The sequence below is a fragment of the Amphiprion ocellaris genome, chromosome 21 (genome assembly GCF_022539595.1).
Source record: "Amphiprion ocellaris isolate individual 3 ecotype Okinawa chromosome 21, ASM2253959v1, whole genome shotgun sequence".
NCBI lineage: Eukaryota > Metazoa > Chordata > Actinopteri > Pomacentridae > Amphiprion > Amphiprion ocellaris.
In genome coordinates this window covers 13,331,292-13,356,389 of record NC_072786.1, presented here as the reverse complement: position 1 = coordinate 13,356,389, position 25,098 = coordinate 13,331,292, and the positions used below count along the sequence as shown (strand labels likewise).

At 40.0% G+C, this 25,098-nt stretch overlaps 1 protein-coding gene across 1 annotated transcript; it reads left to right on the top strand.

The window, feature by feature from the left end:
* Window positions 1–615: 615 nt before the first annotated feature.
* dcn (decorin) lies at window positions 616–21,833 on the top strand. The gene is made up of 8 exons (XM_023284746.3): window positions 616–947; window positions 8,867–9,099; window positions 13,297–13,409; window positions 14,474–14,687; window positions 15,977–16,090; window positions 16,519–16,612; window positions 18,153–18,291; window positions 20,402–21,833. The coding sequence occupies exons 2-8, from the start codon at window positions 8,886–8,888 to the stop codon at window positions 20,600–20,602; spliced, it is 1,089 nt and encodes a 362-aa protein (XP_023140514.1). The 5' UTR covers window positions 616–947; window positions 8,867–8,885; the 3' UTR covers window positions 20,603–21,833.
* Window positions 21,834–25,098: the final 3,265 nt, after the last annotated feature.

The following is a 25,098-nucleotide window of genomic DNA, read 5'->3' as shown; positions in this document are numbered from 1 at the left end:
AATAAAGCTTCTTATATGGTAGAAAACTGGAAATTTGAAAACACTGACATAAGAGAAAAAACTGTAATCTAGAATATAAAAAATAACGTTATGCAGACTTTTGCATTATTGTCCAATATCAACATTCTTTTGCAGAGATAAGACTAAGAACTGGAGCCTTCTACCTCCCCTTCGGTGCCTCCTCCTTCTCTGTTTCTGTCCATTAAAGCCCCAATACACCCAAGTTCAACCTAAACAAACCCAAACAAGACGTGGGGAATGGGGTTAAGAAAGAGAAGGAAGTTTACTGGGGGGACACATCCATCTCGTGTGTGACTGTGTGTGCTTTTGTTTTTTCCTCAGGGCAGACAGTATGGAGGCTGAATGAGGATGAATGAGTGTGAAAGAGGCAGAAGGAGAGTTTGTGTGCTTCGTTCTCAGCTCAGCTCCACTCAGGACCTATCATTACCAGATGTCACAGTGAGGGTGGCTGCCAGCCGAATCACTGCTTATTGCCTTAAACTCCTCTTTCTCTTTCCTCTCCGTCCTTCTTTCTTCGCTCACTCTCCCTGTCTCCCTTTCCCTCTCTCTCTCTCTCTCTGCTTTTTTTTCTTGCTCCCTTCTCCATTTCCAGCTGTTTTTGGAGCACGCAGCAGCGAGAACGAGGGAAGTTCTCCACCAATTGTTTCAGTCCTGAGAGGAGCTCGGCGGTTGGACCCCTCCCTCCTTCTGTCTCTCTCCCCTCTCTCTCCTGTGACTCCCTTCCTCTCTCACCCTCTCTCTCTCTCCTCCCCTTGTTGTGACAGAGCACACCTGCTTGATCTTGGCTGCACGAGCTCCGAGTCCAATTACCCCATAGGCCCTCGCAGCCACTTCACAGTCTCATCCCCCCCATTCGTCTGGATTTTTGGGAGTCAAGCTAATCTCAACCACTTCTACTCTCTTTGCCGAGCTTCTGCTGAGAACAGGTAGGTTTATCCTTTAATTCCGGGAGGAGAGAAGTGTTGGTATTGATGGGGGTTTAGAATAACTACGTGGGTTTGAAAGTTTTAAAGAGATAGAGAATAATTTTGAGAGAATTGTAGCTGGATTCATTGAATGCTTTTTCTGCAAAAGTAGGAAAAAAAATTTCTTATTCATGATCCAAAAGTTACATTATTTGCTGATGATGTTATTTTCTAAACATGAAAATAGCTCACTGTTACATGTGTGCATGATTTAAGTATATTTTATTACTTCTACCTCTTTCAACAGCCCTTGTGTGACTGTATATATTCCAGATATGTTGCCAGGTCTTGTTCCCACAGCACTTCTTGGCTTTGTGATGAGAGAACCTTAATCATTCCCAGTCCAATCTGCATACAGCTCAGTGAAAAGAGCAACGGCTAGGGAAGGGGGTGTGGTAGCGCTGTTGATGCTGGTACCTCACTCCTCTGCCAAAAATGTATTCTTTCAGCCCATCGGTAATCCCCAAAGTATCCGCCGCGAAGTCCATGTGATGTTTTCAGCAGTTTCTTCAATAGTTTATCATTTCAGCTTGAAGTTTTGTTCTTTTTTATTTAAATCTGCTAGTTTCTGTGGCAATTGCCCAAGTGAAGTGTTTGGACACTTGTTTGATGACTGTTTGGATGTAACCCATATGTCAATGCATTCTTCAAGCTCTGTTTTTTCAGTGTGTTAGTTTCACACATAGCAAGTGAATCAGAAGTTTGAAACAAAGATGAGGATTGGAGTGAGGGTGGGGAGAGAGAAAATGCCTGTCTACTGAAGTTAGTTGCTTCTTCTTTTTGTCATCATTTGCTAACGTCAGTGGAAAATTGATGATTTGATGCATTCATTTTTTCCATTTCTCTCTTTGTTTAACTTTGTTTCATTCTTTTTCTCTCTTGCTTTCCCCCCCTTCTCTGCCTGTGGGGCTTTGGGCATTCTACAAGCAAATGAGGGGAAAAAAAGTTTGAAACAACAATGAGGATTTCTTTGTGTTGATTCAGCCCATTACTGCTTCTCAAGGCACTGATTGGAAATGTTGTTTCTGGTGACTCTCACACTTTCCATTTCAGCAGCTCATTTGAGAGTGCAACCAGACCACTTTAACCCCAATCTCTTATCTGTCTTCTCAGCAGCACTGTTTCTTTTCAAAATCTACCTCCTCTGCCCACTGTGGCATTTGCTGCTGTGTTTTCACAGAAGCAGAACAGCACCCAAATTGCTAGGGGCAACTTAAAGTGAGAGACTTTGAAGAGGAGATGAAAAAAAGGCTGTACCTGGCAACAAACAGTGCCATTAATCCCGTAATGGTACAGCTTCCTCTATCAAAGAGAGGTCTGAAGACTTCCCGGCAAGCCACCACACAACTCTCAGCTAACTCATTACATCCTTTTTGCCAGCAGGGAAAAAACCTAATAAGGCTCAGCTGCTCTGAATGCCACTGAATGGAGTGGAGTGAAACTGAACAAGGGGAAAAACTGAGACAAACAAAATAGAATGAAAAATGGCACTTAAGATAGACAAGAGGCTAAAAGAGGCATACACACTGTGCTAAAATACACTCAGAGTGATAAAAGTGTTCATACTGCGGATCTGAGCTGAGCAGAGCAGATGTTGAACATTTGAACCAGAAAGGTTGGAGGAGACGAGGCCCAGATTTGTACTCAGGGGCTGCATTTTTTCCATCTGGACTTCAAGTCTTTGGGTCAAAGAAGCAAAAGAACAATGGAATTGAATGGACATCAGCCATGAAGTCTTTTTCCCCCCCGACTTCTCTCGCTGGAATTGTAGAAAAGTTCCACATGTCAGTCTTTCAGGCCAAAGTTTTAAGGGGTCAGACAGAGAGAGAAAATACCATAAGCTATGAGAGACGGGCTGGGGAAGGAGGGAAAAGAGCTCAGAATGGGAGGAGGAGATGGAAAGAGAAGAAAGGGAGAGAAGGTTGGACAGTTCGTCCACGTCTGTACAGCGCAGACTGTTGATAATGGGACTGAGGTTGATGGCAGGCCGACAGCTCTTCTCATGGAACAGCTGAAATGCGGTTCAACCGCTCACTGGCGTTCTTATACTGTGACTCCAAACAACAGGCATGCTTTAAAGACCCTGAAATGATCTTTTTGTCGTAGTTATGAGTCTGACAGTTTTTATTTTTGCTGTGTAAAGAAATTATATTGATTGTAGTGGTCATAAGGAGAATCTTGGGAATTTCTTGGAGCCAAAAACATCCCAATGGAAGACAAAGACAGATTTGGCCTGACATATTTTCATTCCAAAAATCCCCCAGACGGGTTTTAGAAATGTGTTTAAATAATGACCTCTGACTGCTCAGACAGCTGCCAAATTAAGAGTTCATAAAACCACTGTCTTTTTTTTTTTTTTTTTTTACTGCAGCATTATTAATTATGCTTATGTGTTTATGCAACCACGTGGGAGGGGAGCTCACATACATTTGCTGATGGGTTTAAAAGGGCCACACGTGTTTTAAATGTCCTGTGGCCTTGTAAATACCTTCCAGTGATTCATTGCCGACAGACGCTCTGCAGAGGCAGATGCAGGCCTGTGGAGAGTTACTGGGGAGGGGGGAGGTAGTGGACGAAGGGTAGAAGGTGGTAGTTAGTGTCTCAGTTATAATGTTTGGATCATCGTTGCAAAAAATGGAAGCATCACGGTGCTTAATGCTCAAGTTCTTTCACTCTGCAGGTCGACGTGGTAATCTTCCTACTGGTACCTCATTGGTTTTCGAAGCTCGAAAGTTTCAATGAAAGGCAGCAGCACAGAGGAGAAAGTGACAAAGCTAAGAAGGGAAAATTGCTTTACTCCCTCATGCAAGCTCTGCTTCCTGTCTGGGATTCATTAGTAATGCTAGGCCCAGGCCAGGGGAGGAAAGTGGAAGGAGGGAGGGAGGAAAGAGATGAGAGAAAAGAGGGAGACAGGAGAATTGACAAGGATGCCGCCGCCACAGGAAATGTCTACCTCTGCCTCTTTTTTCTCGGTCGGACATGGGGATGATAGATCGCAGGTTTCAGAGACATGAGAAAAGAAGGCAGAGATGGGTAGTATGTCATTTCTCCTCTTCTGTTATACGGTATCGTTTCAAAATATGGACTAAAGTTTTTTACAGCTGCCTCAGCTTTAGTCATTTTGAAACATCCTTTCTATAGCTACTCGGGTTTCTTGGGCAATAATTCAAAAGACATTTGTAGGCCTTTCTAACTCTTTGGAAGTAATTAAATTATCATTTGTCTCAGTGTAGTGAAATATAAGGATCAACTGCAACATCATCATGCAAATTTATTTCAAAAAGTCACCATTAAACACGATTTCCTACAATGCATCGTGAAACACTCTCTGGCTGATTTCCCTTCATCACTGTGATGATCTTCTTTTACACCATGATGTCATCTTTTGTTGCGTGTCTTGTGTGCCCAATTCTGCACTTGTTGAAAGGTTTATTACAGTGAGAGTGTGTGGTTCAAAGTTCATTAATCGGAAACTGATTGTCTGCTACATTTTAGCAATTAGTGTCAGTCCACTTCTTGTGAATAAAGCTTGTCCTATTTTCATCTTATAAACTGGCGTACAGCCGGACCAACACCATACTGGACCTGTTCCTCGAATGAGCCAACGCTGGCCTGAACCAGGAAGCAAAGAACATTGGGAAGAATAGTTTCATGCTTTTATTTTTTGGGAATATATTCATACAACTATCATGGATATTTTTTCAGTCAACAGATGGTGTGCCCAACTGCCAAATAACAACAGCATGGTTTAAATTCATTCTAATTATAATTTTAGGAAAAATATTAAGTAAATAATTACAAAGTCAGGTCAGGCTACAAACACTGCAAAAAATGCACTGCAAGATCAGATCACGTTTTCCAGGCTGCAGGACACAAAACTGGAGCCTCTCTGTAACATCAAGGTCTGATTTCCACCTTGGTGTGATCACCAGGGCTCTTGGATGAAAGTAGAAATGATACAGTGCTTTCATCTCCCAACAGAAAGTTGTGTCTTCTTTGAGGGGATTAGGAACGGTGATATCGGTGAGATGCAGAGTTTGCATCGTCTAGTCATGTTCCAGCTTGCTGCTTTGACAGCACCCTCTGGGTTGAGCACACATACGAGTGTGTTGTTGGAGGAGCTAGTGTTGCGTGTTCGGTAGATTCTATAGGTGTGTGTGTTTGTGCATGAGGGGAAAGAGGGGGGATGAGTCTTTGGAGCAGACCATCCTGCAGGGTCTGTGGACACCTCGAAGCAGACTGGTAATGAAAGACGAGACGCCTGGGGCACAGCAGGTTGTCGCATGTATCGAGTCCACAGGTTAAACCCAATTTGGAAAGCTGAAAAAAGCCTTAGATTTTAATGTTTTTCATTGTAGGTTTGATATTTTAGAGCAACTTTAATGCTTGCTGATTGAGCATTGGTAACCTTATACTCATTGTTACATCACTATTCTCTTGATATATGGCCATAAATATCCACACTTGACCCAGAAAGTCCTAACTCAATAAATCTAATATCCATCAAAGTTCATTCTGCAGCAGTTACAAATTCTTAGTTAATGTCTCAAACAATAATCCCTAAAAGTCCTTCAAAGTTCTTTTTCCTGGTTTTATTTCAAATTGTTTCATCCTCATCATCAACAACTCCTGAGGCCGATTATGACTGACAAAGTAGTAGTAACTCTTGTCTCTGCAGTAATGCTGCAGCCATTAAATACTTACAGGGCTTAGTCTGAGGTCGCTCTCTTCTTCTTCTTTCCTGTCTGTTCATAAAGATTTCGGCAGCTTTAAATGGAAGCCAAAGGTTGACAGACTGATGGCAGGACACATGAAAGGGTGTCTGAAATCCTGCACCGATGAACATCTAGTGTATTTCTGTTTATGTGCTTGTGGCCACAGGTCAGAGCAGGGAGATAAGGTTCAGTAATCAGTGTTGCTTTTTTTTGTGTGTGCATTAGTTTTCCTTTAAACAGAGCTGGTAGACTGGCTTTGCAGATACTTCAGAGTGTTACAGCCTGCAAGATGTGCCAGATGTGAGGACTTCAGTACCAAAGTATCATGCAACAAGACAAGCCCAACCAATCTGGCATCTAAGCTGGATAAAACAGGCACTGTTGGACCCAGGAGTGCATTACATCCTTAAATCTAAAAAGACGACAGAACTCTGTTGCCAAGTCTGCTGACAAGGTTTTGGTTGGATTGAGCTTTCAGCTTCGCTTAGATATGAGAGCCCAACGCGGCCAAGATTAGTCATCCTGTCGGAGTCGGGAACAACATGTCCTCTGGATCTGCTGTATGTTCAGTCCGGAGCTTTGAGTTTCAACACCTCACACGACAGTGCATACTTCATGCCTCCAAGTACATGGAAAACTGCATCTACACATTAAACACAGTATGACACAATTCCAGGCTCTGAGTGCCGACTTACAAAGTCAGCATTTTAAGTGTTTTTCGGGTTTTTTAACGCTTCAGAGCAACACAAAAAGAAGCATTAAAGGGAAGAGTCACCCCGTCAGATGTAATTGCCCTCTGAATGGAAGCGATTTCAAGCTTGGTCATACTGTATGCAAGCAATGTAACCACTGGACTGAAGCTGTACAGTGTGTCAAAGCGGCGACTGTTTTGTGGACAAAGACTATAATTACTGCTCGTGTTGAGAGTCGGCCTGAGCTGTGATCTCCATGACCTGGCGCAACCCTACTCTGAATTCACACACTGTCAGCACATCTCCTTCTCTCACTTTCTCTGTCATTCTCATAGAAACACAAAACCTTTAAAAAAATTTAACTACTGCATTCCCACTCACTTATATAGTCTGTAAACACATTCAGCTACACGAACAACTTTGCATGATTACATATGTAAACAGGAAATTGCACCCTTGAATGACAAAATACACAAAGATACAGTGCATTAGCATCAAACATATCCTCACAGGCCATTTAAACCAGTATAGATTCCCTTTTAGCTCAAGCCAACTGATGGTTTTGGGTAAGTTTCATCATCCTGGTCATGATGTTCGGGTCAAGGTCTGCTGCAGACCAGCTGCACCCAAATCATTTGTTAGCAGCTGTGGCTCAAATCAGCCCTTCAATTATTGTGGCACCATGAGGGAAGCAGCAGCTTTTGGCTTTACACATGACAAGCAGATTGCTGGGTCTTTGAGACACTGCATGCATGCATATATGTGTGTGTGTGTGTGCGTGAAGGAGAGAGAGCGTGTGTTGCTGTATAAAAGGTCAGGAAGTTTGTATGAATGTCCTCACTGTGTTTGAGTTTAAGAGAGTGTGTGTATGTGTCAACCTGGTTGTGGCTATGTTTAGAAATAGACAACTGCAAGGAAATAGGATTCTCCCAGTGGCTCCACTTGCACAGTAGATACATTCCTCTGTGTTTTTTTTTCATGCACACTGATGATAAAGTGCTTGGCAAGCAAACGATCACTGTGATTCATTATATGTGAACAGAGGAAAACAGTGCAGCGGTATACAGATGCAGCCATGAAATTTCCTGCGATACATCCCCCGTGAATTATGGTAAAAGCAAATGCAGATGTTACTTATGCAGCAGCCAATGCAGCATTTCTCTGGAATAAAAGGCACATTTCATAGGCACATTGTATTATTGTACAAACATTCAGAAATATTCATCAACAAACATTCACAGTGAATTGCATAATACAGTGAGTCCCAAGTAGGAGAGTAGTTTCTAGAGTGTTTGAGGACATATTGTAGAGTGGTTTAACTGATCTGAGGACACAGAAAGTACCCTAATATTTTAAAAGTTGAAACATCTGGGACTATTGTGATTGAGAGTACACCAAATCTATTCGTAAGTCACCAAAACAAAACCCCAAAAACCCAAAACAAAACCATAAATGGCTCAAATAGTTATAGTTATCTCAAAATAATGAATTAATAGTTGAAATTAACACTAAACTTGAAAGATAATAGGTTGAAATGTGATTTATCGTATAACGTGAAGAAGAAAAAGCTGAAATAGTTTGCAAGAAATAACGGATAAATGTCTGAAACATGCAGTTTCTGCCACCTCAAGTGGTAACAGTAGTTGTACAAATGCAAATTTGACCAAATCAACCTAAACACCGACACTGAAAAGGTATTAAAATATAACAGTGTATATATTTTTGTGATTGCTAATATTAAATATCACAAATTTAAAATCATCTTGAAGCTTAAATGGCATGTTTGGAGTGTGGCCACTACAGTTCAGGTATATCTGATTCAAAAAGTTCAACCATTTTCCCTGATGAAGGTCTATACGAGACAAATGAATGTATTTTTACAGGTCACAAAATCTGCAGAAGTCTTTTGGAAAATTTTTGAAATCTCTTGCACACCTGTCTCATAAAACAGATGTGCAAAGAGTTCCTTTTTCTCAAATTTGGGTACATCTCATAAAAATGCGGGAGCCACTGTTCTAGTAGAGAAGTTCACTTTTGTTTGAAAGTAAACTTCTCAAACCAAAGTATCACCATTTTTGTGGACTCTCTTTCCCTGTACTCCTTAGAAATCTAAACACTTTTAAATTATTCCTTCGGGCACGGTATAATTTTCTCATTTTTCCTCTCACCAACCTATGCTCTCCCACCTTTCACCTTCTGCCTAAAACAGAGCAGTTCAATAGCCTGTTTGACTAACTTCACTAAATTGTCACACTGAGATGTTCAGCCTTCTCCTCCCTGACCTCCACCTTCCACCTTTGCCCTTTGCGTCTCTGGACTGCAGTCACTGTGTCTCACACTGAAAATCTGTTTTCTTCTTTCGACTTTTTTTTCCCTGAGTATCACAGACAGTTCACCAACATATGGTAGTTTTAAAGTTAAAAGACTGTCTTCAAAGTGCATCCACCCAAACCTTTGCACTGTGTCATCTTAGGCTCCCTGCTAGCAGCACCATGAGGTCGGCCTGTCTCTCTCTGCTCCTGGTCACCGCCTGCTGGGCTCTGCCCTTCCGCCAGTCTGGCTTCCTAGACTTCATGATGGAGGATGATGCGGGATCAGGTCTGCCTGATGTGACCAAGGACTTCAATGTGGCCGCCGTCCCTGAAGGACCCAAGTGCCCCTTCAGATGCCAGTGCCACCTGCGTGTGATCCAGTGCTCTGACCTCGGTAAGACAACACACCTCCCAGCTCAAATGCTTGTGTACGAAATCCAAAACTCAACCAACATATAGATTCTGTTCTCTGAATGAAAACTTAAGGTGCACTATAGAAACTCTCTGAATGACGAGACTAGTCCCGCATATTATCTAAACACATGCATGGGATTCTTTCTTGACTTTTTGTCTGATTAATACCTATAATTAATGGTTTCACGTGTTGCAATTCAGCACTGATGAGTCAAGTAATTACTGGAAACAAAGAGGGGGAAATGTGGCTTGAATTGCATCTAACTATAAATCAGTTCTATTGTGTAAAGCATATAAAGGAACAGGTGGTGGTGTCCTCTGTGATGCATAAAACCGCAGTTTGTGTTTTCGTATTATGGTCGTAAATCATCCAAACACTTAAAGTGACACACAAAATATAGAAAAAATGTTTTGTAATATGTTCCCAGCATAGTTTTATTGTTTCCTTTTCTGTAATAGAGCTGGACCTAATTTTCTTGATTAATTATCTGTACTTGTGGAGTCTCAGATAACAGAGAAAAAAATCCTAAAGAGCCCAAAGATGTGTCATTAAATAATTCTTTAGATCCAACCGCCAATTCAAAACATAAGCATCTTCAATTTACAGTTATGTAAAAGTAAGAAAATAAGAGAGGAAAAGAAAAATATAATGTCAAGATTAATTATTTCACCTTTAGAGTATGCTTTTCCAAGCAACACTCCATTGCTATGATTACACATCATTCATCTTTAGCATGTGTTTGCTTTATCAGACCCGAGGGTTGATGGTGCATCTAGGATCTAATTTCCAAAATGAATCAAAAATTAATTTTAAAAAACTGTCACAAGCCTCTTTCCCACATCCATTTTCCTGTTCTAGTCCTCCATTTGGAGCTCTGGCCTGGATTCCACATGACTGAGCTCACTTTGATGGATCAGATGCTGAGGTCAGATGGCTGGCTGCAGCAGTTTTACTGTACTTTTATTGTGCTGAGAGACAATCCTTGTTGTTTCAGGCAAAAACAAAAACCACCGACTCTTCCCTCTCCACCCAAACCCATAGGATCATTCAAAGGGTGTATTGCATTATTATTGTGAAGTCTCTCCAGCGAGCAAGACACCAGTGTTGACACGTCAAATGCACACATATGCTGTGAGTCTCATTTTGCTTCCTGTAACAACTGCATTATTTGCAAGATTAAAGGTTCATCTGGATTTAGGGACATCCGGAACAAATCCTAGTATCATCCAAGTGTAGTTCCCTATGTCAAGCTTACTACGGTTATTTCCCCAAGTAGGAAGGCTACAATTACTCAGTCAGCTTTTTACTTCAACACAGTCATAACAATTTATTCAATTGTCATCCTCAGTGTTTGGAGCTTTTCCACTATGTTTGTCGAATCTGATGTATGGCATATACAAGAGTCTGAGTAGTCTCACAAACACTGTCACAGCAAAGTCCCCGACCTCATTTATTCTTTCTTATTACATAAAAGCTCTTTGCTACGCAGTTGGGTTCAATAGTTTTTTGGCGCTGATTTTGTTTGTGAAGGGAGGGGCGTGTGCTTCGAGGAAAGGAATGAACAAGAGGGGGACTGATGGGGAACACTGAGAGGGTAAAATTAAAACAGGAGTCGACAGAAGATGTTTCAGATTGAGGTTTGAAGCAGAGCAGGCAGATAGACAGGCAGGTAGATAGGCCTATTTGAGCAGGTGGCTCGAACGTCAGAGCAGCAGACAGTTGGAGAGACTGATGTTCAGTAAAAGTCGGTTCCATTACATCATTGCTCCAGCCGAGGGCAGTTAGCAGCAGAACTTTCCCGAAAGGCGCAGCTTTGTGTCTGGATTCTCCACTCCTATAGAGGAACTGTTGGCCCTGACCGTCCATCTGCTCCCCAGACCAGCCACCATGCACGCAAACACACACAAACACACATTGGAATAAGTATATATATGTGCATTTGGACACACACAAGACAGGAGAGTATGCTCAACACTGATTTAAAGTTGAAAACTTTTGCTGATTGATTGACTAGACTAAAGCCTTTCCTTCTTGATCAAAAGGCTCAAAATATACCTCATGGCACAATCTGCAGCTTCAACTGTATCTTTTCAAAGAAGCCATTGTACAAAGTGTGCAAATCCACCCACACCTCTGAGTGACCCAGCAAAAACACCCAAACTCGCTCAATCCCAATTGGGTCCTAGATGATACAGCCAGATGAACTTGTCTCGCCCAGTCATAGCGCCAGACAATGACAGGAAATTACATAAGTGTTGTCATTAATGCTTGGAAAAAATGTTCAATCCAGTCCAAAGCAATCACACGCCTGATATCTCCAATCACTTTCATTTAAAACTGGGTGATTAATAGCGAGGGGACAACTTGGAAGTCCACTTTCTGTTGTTCATTAACTGCGAAGTGGGTGTATAAGCTGAAAAGCGAGAAGCTGACTGAAACATGACATTAACATGAGTTACATTTGCTTGTCAGTTCATGTTATTGCTGATTTATTGTTGAAATTGCAGCTGAAACATGAGAGTTGGTTTTCGTTTGTTTTAAGAAACCCGGCTGGTCATTTTTTCCACATTTTACATATTAACTGTCTGGTACAGGAAGAATTTTTGAGTTGTTTGACACAAGATAGTTCACTGTAAATAGCTGTGAAGATTCACCACATATTGAAAAGCAGCATTAGACAATATGTTTAAAAGTAATATTCAGCAGCAATTAATAGGAAACTAAAACCATTGGCATAGACCAACTCAAAACCTAAAAGATTCATTTACAACAGTTTACAATGGCTAGAAAGGCTTTAAAAAGGGTATTCCAGCTATTTACTTTGGTGTACTTGCAAGACACATTTAAAAACAAAAAGAATATTTAAGCAGGAAAGGCAGAGGTGGTCTGACTTTTGGAGCACAACAATGAAAAAGAATGTGTGTGTGTGCAGGAATAGAGGTATACAGTGTGGGGCCGTAATGATGGCGGTGACCACAAACAGCTGTGATGGTTTGTGGGTCATTCACTGCCGAGCTGGAAAAGCTGACAGAAAAACAAACCTATCTGGAAGTAATGCTTGGGTGAGCCGAACAGAAGTCGTCACCAGTTTTTGAGACAAAGTCTGTCCAGACGTACGTATGCGGCCTGGAGACGCAGAGAGTAAGCTTCTTTGTTAAACAGTTTACTCTACGCCTCTTCCTCTCAGATATAAACCGTCCACTATGAATCTCGGTGTATTTTTTGTGTCGCCACAGATGCATCAAAGTGTATCTCCCAGCTGTTTTTTTTTCCTTTTTTAAAAAACAGTCCCCTTAAACCAAACAGTCTTTCACTAGAAACAGCAATTTTTTCTGTGCCACAATGTCCGTGACGTGCTATGCTGAAGTCCAAGCAAAATAATTTTGCGTGACCTCAGCGTCCAGGTATGCAGCCGCTTACTTACTCCAAAGGAAATTTGTTTTAAGGTTCATTTCCACCACATGTGCCCCGGAGCACATCAGATATTTATTTGGTCCCTTTGGAGAGTCACCACATCTTAAGAGCTGAAAGGCCTAAACACTCAAATTTGAAGTACTTTATTATTACATTAAGTATTAAATAAACTATTCATAACCAAATGAATAAAAGATGAAGTACAGAAAACATCCCTAGACTCTATTATCTAAGAGTTTAAGACTGTAATCTGCTTAATCAGGGCTGCGTGTGATTGGTGTTCTCAGATTTGACAGTCGCCAGATTTTGATTCAGATATTGCTTAACTTTTATTGGTGTACATGACTATATAAAATCACTATTTCCAAATAAGCCCTGCCCATTTCAATTTAGCAACAAAAAAAAGCCACAAAAGCCAAACTAAAGTAGACTTCCAAAAAATAGTCACAACTTTGGCAGAAAAATTTTAACATAAAGTAATCCTGATTTATGGGACTTGAGGTGCTCAGTGTGCAGTTTAAACTCTCCAACTTGTGAAAACTATTAAACACTCCAACCACCTCATGGAGACAAGTAGACAACCATTTTGTATCCATTTCCTGTTGAGGTCAGAGTGTGGTTAACCTCTCAGCATCAGGACTGTCACCACCTCACCCCCAACTCAGTTTTCCGTCATCCATCACTCTGTATGATGCTAACCCTCATATATGCATACATACAGCACATTCAGCTAATCAGTTTCTCGCTAAAATTCATCTTCAGGTCTGAAGGCAGTTCCTGGAGACATCCCTGATGACACCACCCTGCTGGACTTGCAGAACAACAAGATCAGTGAGATCAAGGAAAACGACTTCAAGAACCTCAAAGGGCTACATGTAAGACACGTTTTACATCCATCTATAGAGCTTCATGTCTGTTGTCTGTACGTTATTCCGAATGTTATGAAATGTGTGGTCTTATATAACCATTATACTAACCGCAGCTCCTTCAACATTAAAATCCTGATGATGGCCATGGAGAAACATCTTGTATTAAACCAACTTTGGGGGTTTTATTTACACTGTCAGTGCAGATGTATGAAGAATAAAGTTGTTCCAGGAAGCCGGCTATGAAGAATTAGCTGTTTATATACAGTATATATGTGTGTGCTCACAGAGAAAAATCCATTCACCATGACTTTACACCACCCTCCTCCATATAGCTATCCATAATTCTCTTCTCCTTTCATTTCTGCCACCCAGAAACATTGAAAACCAGCAGTCGCACTCCCCCAGACACCAGGTGCATGGAAACTATTCACCCGAAGACCTTACAGCCTCACACCTCCGAACTCTTGTAGCTTTCTAGCTTGCAATAAATACCTCCATCTGACGGCCAGAACAGTTTCCACAGAAATGTAACTGGCCTCTCAAGGGGAACCGTCCACATACCTCACATTGCCTCATGTCTGCTTCCAAAGAGAGTTGAATGGCAGGAGTGACATTCCTCTGAAAGTGAATTAGGGATAACTCATAGTGGACTTGAACTTGGCCTTCCATCTTGACAGCAGGGGCACCAGATTGGAGTATCTAACAGCTGCTGGGCTTAAAATGTCTTGTTTTTGTAGAATCTCATCTGGAAAGTAAAGCTTTTTCTTACTTTTATGGTGTATTTCAGATTGACTGCTTCTAAGTGGAAGAACTGAAAGCCAGTGAGGTGTAAAGTTTAACATAGTGTTCAAATTCCTTAATAACAGAATGTTAAACAGTGATGTGAATATAAACAAGAACAAGCTTGATTTGGAAAAACACCACTGGTTTGGACATCCTTACACTGGTGCCTTAAAATACCTCCAACTTTTCACTAAACTGAAGTTTAAGGGTGATGGTAGAGAAACTCAACTGCACCAAGCAGCCAGAATAACACTTTATAATGAACATCCACTGTTTTCTCCTCATAGGCTCTGATCCTTGTAAACAACAAAATCACCACCATCCACGCCAAGGCCCTCAGCCCTCTGACCAAGCTGCAGCGCCTCTACCTGTCCAAGAACTTGCTAAAGGACATGCCAGCCAACATGCCCAAGAGCCTGCAGGAGCTTCGCATCCACGAGAACGAGATCACCAAGATCAAAAAGGCCTCGTTCCAGGGAATGTCCCACATCATCGTCATGGGTAAGGAATGGAAAACACCTCTGATTTTGTAATTTATTTGGGTAGCACAAGCAGTTTGAAGTGAAACCAGAGTTCAAAATGTGTTATATTTCCACTGATTGATGAGGTTGTTTTTGAGAATGCAATCTGCTGCTGGAGAAGCTTTAGATAAGTTTGGTGCATGAAAATGAAGAATTCTGGACTAATGTCATGGGGTTACATATACACACATTATATATACACACATTATATACACACACATATATATACATATGCACTGGGACTAAACGATTTAGGGAAACATTTTCTGACAGATCTTGAGATTTAATTTTAGAATAGTTTAGTTTCAGTTCAATATTCACTAGATTTAAAACATGCAATGGAGTATAACCACATGAGACACCATCTAAAGCATCACACAAGGAGGATGGCATGAATTTGTAAAACCCGACAACAGTTTAAACTCTGGATCAGATGCCTGAAAAAATATACGAGGTGTTACTGTTAAATCATGAGACCGAGCTTATGTCAGTCTAACCACAAGCATTAGTCTATGTCTGATAGTCTTCAGTAAATCATTGTAGTTCTTAGTATACACTGATCAGTTGAGCAATCATGAATAACTACAAGTCTCAGCTTATAAACATGGACTTATAGCATTTGTCTAATTATTTGATAGCCACACCTCATATGTTGCCAACTGCATTGTTTCAAACAGCAATTTTGATTTGAAATTGACTAACTGTACCCAAGTATACTCTATAAATACACTTCAGCGGTGTTAAAATGCAACTGATTTTACTGTAAAATGTTTAATTTCAGTAAGAACTCTAATGGGAATTATTAGTTGGGCTGATTTTAATTTAAAAATCAACCACCGTCTTCAAGAGCAGTCTGTGTCTAATTGTCTTCAGTAAACCATCGTAGTTCATAGTGTTTGTGCATCGCTTAGTTCTCAGTTGGACGACTCATCAACACCTCGTAAAACTTCTTGTTCCCCAAAATCAAAGCGTCATTCTGTCATTGATCAACTCAGGCTCCAAGTGTGGAATCAATCACTTAAAATGCAACGATATGAGAGTTATGATCCCACCGTGACGAAGAGGAAATCTGGTGTGGAGAAACATTACTTTGCAAGCACAAGTTCTTTTCTTGCCAAAGACTTTAGTCATAAGTCAGCTCTTTGTTCCCGCAACACACCAGGAGAGGAATTAACTTCATAGATGTGATCCATTACTGCTGTTCTCGCTCTTTCTCCCTTTTTCTCTGTTCATGTGGCCTCATTTGTTTCTTCTTTCCTTTCTTTTCAGAGCTCGGGTCCAACCCTCTGAAGGGCGCAGGAGTCGAGGCAAATGCTTTTGCTGACCTGAAAAGGGTCTCCTACATTCGCATCGCAGACACTAATATCACAGAGATTCCCAAAGGTACAGCTCTCATGTCTACTTCCACAAATATTTCCTAATAGAGGAGCTGGCTTAATCTAAGTTTTATCCAGTAAAGCTCAGCCAGAAACAACCATCTTCTGTCAAAAGAATACATGATTTATTGTCAGTCTTCAGTGAAATAATGGACTCAATGTGAAAATGAAAACAAAACACACAGTGCCGCATAGTAATTCAAAATTAGTTGACCTGAAAGTAGGAATATGTCCAAAGTATTTAGTAAAATGGTACAAGGAGAAGCCTCTAGATCTGATTGACTTAGAAACAGGTATTCTTTGATAGCTGAGCTGCAATTTAAGGTTTCTAAAGGTGTAAAAGTGGCTTTAAATTGTCATCTAGGCAAGAAGGTAGTTGTTTCTGAAGTCATCCGTTTGTTTTTAATTGGTGATCCTCGTCTTGTGTCTTGGCAGGTCTGCCCAGCTCTCTGTCTGAGCTTCACCTGGATGGAAACAAGATCACCAAACTGACATCTGAGAGCCTCAAAGGCCTGAAGAACCTGGCCAAGTAAGAAGGATTCAAACTTCCTATTTTAAAACTTTAATCCAAGTTGCGATTTATTTTTTACTTTGTCTCCCCCATCTGGCAGTGAGAGTAATTACATGATAACATTAATGCGTGATTATGACACGTCCTTCGCAATCGCACTTTTCCTGTTTTAAACTGCAATTTACTGCAAAATACAGAGATTTATCTGGTTCTGACAGGTTTAGTCAGCATTGTGCAAACTGTTTCAGTTCAAGGACTTGTAACAGACTTTTATTTGTTTGAAAATGTCCTGCATTCTGGCGTAACAGTGTGACTGAAGCATCTACTGAGACCACAAGCAGCAAAGATTCACTTCAGTCACTTCATGTTTACCTCTTTTTTACTTTTCAATAACCACTTAAATGTTCATCTTTGACATACCAACACACAGCAGAAGCACAAAATCCCAAAGTCAGCAAATTTTCTGATTAATGTCAACTGACTTTAATGCAATGCAGCAATTTTTTTTTCAGTTTTTCCGGTTTCATTTTTGTTTGTCAGATTTTCGTGTGATCTAATATTTTTGTCCTTTGGTTTTCATTGGTTTTTGTTTTGTTAGTTTTACTTGGAATGCTATGCAAAAATCGTGAAAAAAAGAAAAAAAAACTGGCAGCAAGGATGCCAAAAAAATATACTTAAAATTTTTTTTTTTAAATGGTGGAAAAACAGAAAATAATTTTTAGCTGATTTAAATGTATTTTTAAAAAATTTAATTTTATGGTGAAATGTTGGAAGAGAACAAATTTACATTTCACAGAAGTATAGATTTCTGATGTGGACATGTTTTAGGGTTTTGTGTGAATTGATATGCTTTTTTTAATTCTTTTACTCTTCTGCATCCTTAAATTTTAATGACCTTTTTAATGATTTTATAAATGTGTTTTCTTTCTTTTTACGATTGTGTTTTCATCTGCTGTTTTAATGTCCTTGTGAAGCACTTTGAATCGCCTTGTTGTTGAAATGTGCTATATAAATAAACTTTTAACTTTTTTTTTTTAACTCTTGATTGTTTTTAACAAAACAAGACAAATCTGCAAAATAACAGTAATTTTTTTTTTTTTTAAATTATGGTTAAAAATGATGCATTTTTTACAGTGTCAATCTGATATTGCCGTTTATGCATTTTTCTGTCTAGTGACACCTAAGACCCAAAACAACAGTTTTTGGATGATCAAAACAGCCAGTTTAAAAAAAATCTGAATACAAAGTGTTTATAAGATCACTGCTCAAATTGTGCCAGACACAGAATGCCAACCAGAACAAAGAGGACTTTGATGCAGCCACAGTAATGGTGATGACGATATGATGGTGTTTGCTTTCCATTTGCTCATAGCTAAGTAACTGTGTGGGAAAGTGTCAGGTGTGGGAAGTTGCTTTATTAGGACTTTTCTTTTATCAGCTAACGATGATTTTATGAAATTGGCAGCAGAAGAAAAGCGCTGATGTCACTGGTCTTATTTTGCGCAATGTGATTCATGTTCCACTACACGTCTCATCTCCTGGCTGGTTTTCCTTGCAGGCTCGGTCTGAGCTACAACGCCATCAGCACTGTGGAAAACGGCACGCTGGCCAACGTACCCCACCTGAGGGAGCTGCACATGGACAACAACGTTCTGACCAGCGTTCCTCCCGGCCTGCCCGATCACAAGTACATCCAGGTACACGCTGCTTGCTTTCATTATACTTGGAGTACTACTACTGTGTTATTGATCCTGGTTTGAACGCACAACACGATCATAGGAACACTGTTTTTGCAGCCATTTAGTTCCAGCAAATAAACCCTCCTTGAACAATACAGTTACGCTGCTCATTTTCTCATGGTGTGATCACACACAAGCTCATTTTCTCTGATCCAAACCATACTGAAGAAGTTTACTTGTTGCATTTTTGCATTAGTTGTGTTTAGGTTCATGCTGCCCGATTACAAGTCATCCAAGGCTTCCATAACAAAAGTCACATGGATTCATTTAGTTTGTTTATTGGGGAGAATGTTGGTAGCCTATCATACTACAGTAGATGCAGATTTTGGCTGTAGGGGGAGAATAAACCTACCTGATTCCAGGCCATTAACTTTAGTTCTGAAGAGGGACTAACTGCTGTATCAATCTTATCTCCATAAAGCCTCTGATTTTGAGGTCATTTTCCATAACTCTTAATAAACCACAACAATTTGCACACGTAATCCATCTTTTTGCTGTCATTCTGTGAACACCCAAGTTTTAGTGGCGTTGCAATCAGCAGCCATAAGAAACCAAATTATAGGAAGAAACAACCCAGAGTTTAGAGAAGGAGCTCTTAACAAGCTGTTATGCACAATTTGCACCAAACTAGAGGCATCAAAATACTCACGGTTTAAATAATAACATGAATATGGGAATGTTGGAATATAAGAAGCAACACTTTAACCCTCTGAACTCCAAAACCCACCAGTTTGAAAGGCATGTTATCTTTAAATTAAATAAAACAGAAAGAATCATTAGATTTTCAACTTTTCAAGGGCTTGTGTTGAAATCATGTGTGGCATTGGGTTTTGTGAGGAAAAATAACCAAATCTAAGCTTATAGTTGTAATATTCCATCAGAATAACTTTATTCTACGTCTCAATTAAAAGTTCAGCAAAAAAAATTGTTTACTCAAACAGGATTCTGTTAAAAAACAAACACACATACACACACACAAATTGTATGCTCCACCATTACAAACCATTATTGACTGACCTGTGATCAACAGTCACTTGGAAAAAAAATCTGGGATTTTTTTGGTTGAACTCGGCTGAACTGCAGGATGTGTTTACATAAAATCAGACTGGAGTCAAGGATGGAAACAAATAAAAAATTTAAGTAATAAAATATCTTGAAACATTTTGTGCATGCTGTTCCATATTTGTTTTTTTAACAAAAAAAATAATCAAATAGTTTTTTCCATAGAGTGACTTTATATAGCAATGAAAAATGAACCAACAGTGAGTAAAAATGTGACAGAAGCAAAAATGCCCAGAAAATGCTTGGGGTTCAAAAGGTTAATATTTGGGATGCTTGGTATGAAAACAAAATAATGTGAAACTAAGAGTAAAAGTTTAACTGCATTATGGAATTTGCAGTAGTAGAAGATCAAATCTTCTCTACTGACTACAATGTTGTTCTCACTGCAAGCAGGTGCTCTGAAGGGTTTTTATTTTGGTCGTTTTGTACAGACAAGGATTTAATGAGGTGTTAAGTTTTATGATCTTTCTATATTTTTATACTTTTCTTCTCTTTGTTCCTTGCCTGTTCTCATTTGTATATTCCATTGTATCCAGTGACTGTAATTCCTCATGACCTTTCTCCATGTCTAGTATAGTTTTTGGATCTGGTGGCTTTGTTGTCTGTAATTTGCTTTATATTGTCTGTCCAGAATGAGTTCGTGGCACTTCCTTTTCTTTTTGTTCGCATTTCTAGGAGCTTTCTCATCCTCCTCAGTTTACCATGACGAAGGCTACTGTGCACAAAACACAGTGTTAGCTGCATGATTGCTTATGCTATGTTCATGTGCTATTGTTTTTCCTTCACATTTAAAAGCTCCAGCGGCATCAAGTCAGGATCGTGTAGGAAGTATTTTACTCTATTTTAAGTTAAACAACCTGAGGAGACAAATCTGTTTGACGCCCTCGAGCTAGTTATTACTCATTTTGAGACATATTATTATCATGTTTATCCGCTTTATTTTGCAGAAGCTAAATTATTGCCATGCAGTGACTGAATGTTGTCATTATTTTAATCCCTTCTCTAGGTGGTCTACCTCCATGCCAACAAGATTGCTGCTGTGGGAACAGAGGACTTCTGTCCTCCCGGATTCAACACCAAGAAGGCCATGTACTCTGGCATCAGCCTGTTCAGCAACCCCGTGTCTTACTGGGAAGTTCAGCCGGTCACCTTCCGCTGCGTCTTCGACCGCTCCGCCATCCAGCTCGGCAACTACAGGAAGAAGTAGAGCGTCCCGAGTGCCTCTGCGAGGAAGCGTGTGTTTGTAAATGAGCGTGTGAAAGTTTTGTAAGCGTGTGTGTTTCGACCAGCAGCCCCCCTACAACACTGACCCCCACACACAACCACCCATCCACCAATACTGCCTCCCCCACCAACAACGACGTCATTAACCCACACACTCCTTTCACAACTCTAGTGGACATGGACCTCAAACACCACATATCATTTTCAATATTTAGCTTCAAGGTCGGTGCAGCAGCTTGCAGCAAAACGCTCTATAGTGATGCTCTCACACACAGCACATCATTCATGGGACCAGTAAAGCATTAACGTTGCAAATATGTTCTCACATACATGCTATCAATATGCATATCATTCAGTGGACAAATTGAAATTCAGAGACGAACCCGAACCAAAACGATTTCAAATCTCACTCAGTGGAAAATGTTAGAAATCCCAGTTTGATCAACTTTAGCCATTGTATGAATTAAATGAAGGCTGGCCTGTAGAGCAGGCAGCAAGGGGTTAACGTGTTTTACAATACCTTTAACAACTGGTATACTAGAATGTACTAGATATTGCCTGTGTACTAGGAATAGCATTCAGAGTGTAACATTACCAAGCTACACTCTTTGAAAGAACTCTGAGTTTCTATTTGTATTGTACTCAATTCAAGTAGAGATAAAAGCAACAGTTTCTTCTGTCACATTGTGATTTCTCGTGCTTACTTCGGTGTTGTTTTCACACTTTCCTTCATCACATTCCATCCCCCTTCTCCTCTCCTAGTGCGTGTTTTCCATAAAAATAAAACAAGGTGAAAATAGCTTCTAAAAATGTAGAATAAACCATATATGTTTTAAACAGAAGCCATTCCCAAAGATTTATATGCATGCTCTTAATTTTTATTTTCCTTTCAACTTGAACCTGTGCTTTCTGGATTCTCTTGTTAATGCGTGTATGTATTTCTCTCATTGTTTACCTGCCCTTTATTTCTTTCAAGAACCATTGGAGGGTGTGTGTAGACTGGCATGCCCACAGCACCCATGTTGGTGTGAATGTTGTATGTATAGACGCTGTATATAAATGCTGTATAAAAAAAACTCTCATTGCTTAAAGGCACAAGCACTTACCATAGCTCAGACTTAATATATCAGCAACAAAGGTGTTCCTCTTTTTCCCGGAGCAGGGGCTCCAGCTAAGGTGTCCTGAACAAAATAAAAATACTAATGGAAAAAGGAGCAGTTTTTGATGGTTGAAATGACCAGAATTTGCATTATGATCGATGATGTTATGGAGAAATGGGTCATTGGATGTCAGTGCAATAACTACAGCATTGTGGGCAGCAGGTTTCTGGTGAACGAGGTCAAGAGGAGACACAGGCACAAAATGTACTAAGAAGCAGGTGAGAAACTTTGACCAACATATACTTGGAACAAAAATACACATTAAACCAAAGTGCTGAAGACATCTTAATGAGGGAGGAAAACCTTGGCAAATACTTGAAATGTGCAATAAAACTACTCTGATTGGATCAGTAAAAGGTATTTAAATATTAAGTGAAATAAGGATTTGTCAAATTAAAAAACACACCCAAATAGATATTTACTTGGTTTATTGCATATAAGGTCCAACCAGCTGATGACTACATTTCAATATAATTTAAAAAAAAAAAAAAAAAAGAAGTCTGTCTTTAAACATATTGCAACCCCATGGGCACTTTTCAAAGTCAATCATTTTCACTTTTATCGCACATGTTTTTTGCTTTCTTTGAACAAAGCAGGGTTTTTTTTTTGCCATCTGGCAACTATCAGTCACTACAGATGTTACTACACACCATCAAAACTGTCAGAGAGTAAATGTGGATTAGGCTCTTCTTCTGCATCCAAAAAATTAAAGCTCAGAGGCCATTTATCATTGTGGTGGGCTCAGCATGAGACGACTAAATTTCATGGAGCTGCAAAAATTCGTCCTGCAGGAATAGGTGGGCCTTAGCTACTTTTTTGGCTTTAATTAAAACAGCATTTCAAAATTAAATCAGTGTCAGTGTCTTGCTACGGATCCACGTTTCAGAAACTACACTGAAGAAAATAATAAGATATTTTTCCAGTGGGTGACATACTTGTTCCAAGCTCTGTTTTCAATTGATTTTCTCTATTCAGTTATGGTGTGGGCTGGAGGCGTTCCCAGCATGCACTGGCCAAGACTCAGGGTACACTCTGGACAGGTTACAGGCCCATCACAAGATGCACTGTATACATCTACAGTACATATATGCATCTATATATACAAACAGACAGACAACGTATTCAGTTTTAGAGTCTCCAGTCTACCTTTGGTTTGTGGGAGGAAACCGGAGCTCCCTGTGGAAACCACACAGGCGCATGCACACTTCACATAATAGACAATGTGAGCAATCAGCTGACCGACAACCATCCTACAACAACATCCAAGTTCCAAGGTGAGTGAAAACATGAAAAAAATCTAACTTATGGCAGATTAATTCACTTCTAGCTGCACCAGCAGCCTCCAGCTTATATTGATGGGTTTTGTGGACTGAGGTGAGAAAAAAAAATATTTGCACAAGGACCATTTCTGGCCTGTGAACCACCAGAGATTTATAGTTTTTCTGCCATTTAAGAGACTTTAATGGGAATATTTGGTACAGAAAAAAAGAAAGTGAGCTCCCATGAGATATGTAGCTGTTGAGACTCCTGGCTGAAGCAAGTTATCAGACATCTAATGATGAGAATCTAGATTGTGTCACTTGCGCTAATCCCACTTTACACGGTGTGATATGGTAACGAGTCCAGAAACCAAACCAAAACTCAGAAGTGACTATTTTAGGTTTTGTTAAAAGTTGTGTTACATTTTCTTTATGCAGACGTTTTTAAGTGTCCCCATAATGGATTTCTCTTTGTAAGCCACTTTTTTAATAGCATCTTTTTTGCCATTAACACAGTTCTTTCCTATTTATAGTCAACACTGACATTAAAAGACACATTTAGACCAATCAAATAGTTCTATTAAGCATCAACAAACATGATAAATGTAAGATAAATTAGAGACAATATATAAAACAGTGTGTGTAAAACTGATTGACTAAATATACTAGTACAGACCAGTCTGTAATTGATATATTGAGGTAAATGGAAACATATATCGCCATATAACACTAATCCATTATTTAACGTAATACATTTAGTTCAGATAGTTTCGTGCTGAAAGCTGTCGTTTTGTAGACTCCGCAGAAACTGCGTCCTTCAGTTGAAACGATAAATGTGGGGAATCAAATTACAAATGATACAAAGGCAAGACGACAAGAAAAAAACCTATTTTGAAAAAAAAATGGAATATTTACGAGTTATGACTAGCTCAGAATTCTCTCCCACTGATACGAGTTGGAACTTCTATTTTCTTTTGACAAGGACAGACTGAAAAGCATCAGTGTTTGAGCTCTGGCGCTCATCCCAGCACCTCAGAGGGAGTTCAGTTCAGCACCATGAATGTACTTCAATCTGTTGCCCCCATGTGGGGCTTACTGGTACAGCACTTTCTATTTTCCCCTCTCTCCCTAAATCGCACACACACGCATAAGCACGGTGCAACTTGATCTTCTAAACAGACGTCTATCTTCTCAACCATAAGCACTTAGACTTATTGCTTTTGGCCTGTCGCCAGTATTTGTGTGTGTTTAGACATGTGTGTCTGGTGGTTTTGCTGTATGTGTGTAAAGCCTGAGAAGAAATATTTGGGTTTTGTGCATCTGCTTATTTCAGATCACATTTGCTCACACACTCATTTGCTCAGTGTGTATTTTCCACGTGTCTATAGGTGTGTGTGTGTCTCGTGCAACCAAAGTAACCTGAGCTCTTCCACCATGTCAAAGGAGAAGAGCTGGTGAGACCTGCTGAAAAGCAGATGTGCTGCAGATTTATGCAGATACTCTTCTCAATCTGCAAATCCAAGCTACATCAATCAAGTGTAGCTTACATATAAACACCGGGGTTTCTACCTGTCTGACTAGCTGCAGTGTGATACTGAAGCACTTAATCCTCCTATCAACACCTCAGAGTGTGTTAAAACCTGTAATTACAGTATGTGAGAAGTTATTTATAAAAGAAACAATGAGCTTTAACTGGTGTAGTTTGCACTTCATCCCTTGATTAAGAGAGGAGAAAAAAGTGTGTTTGGTGTGATTTAAGCACAGAACGTTGTTGTGTTGATGGTCTGATTTCATTCCGGGGTCACTCCTGCAGCACATGTGAGCCCATGAGACACAAGGTGAGAGAATCAGTTGGCCTGCAGAGGGATGAGTCTCTGTTTTAAGCACAGTACTTACCACATGACCACATGGTAGGAACAGAAGGTGGTGTCTGGGTGCTGTCTGAGAATTTATTAGAAGCTTCTGTGTGTCTGTGCCAAGACGTCCAAGAATATCCTGTTTGCTAATATGCTTGCTTGGATCTCCATCTGTGTAGCTCTGTCTGATCATGTGTGTCTTGG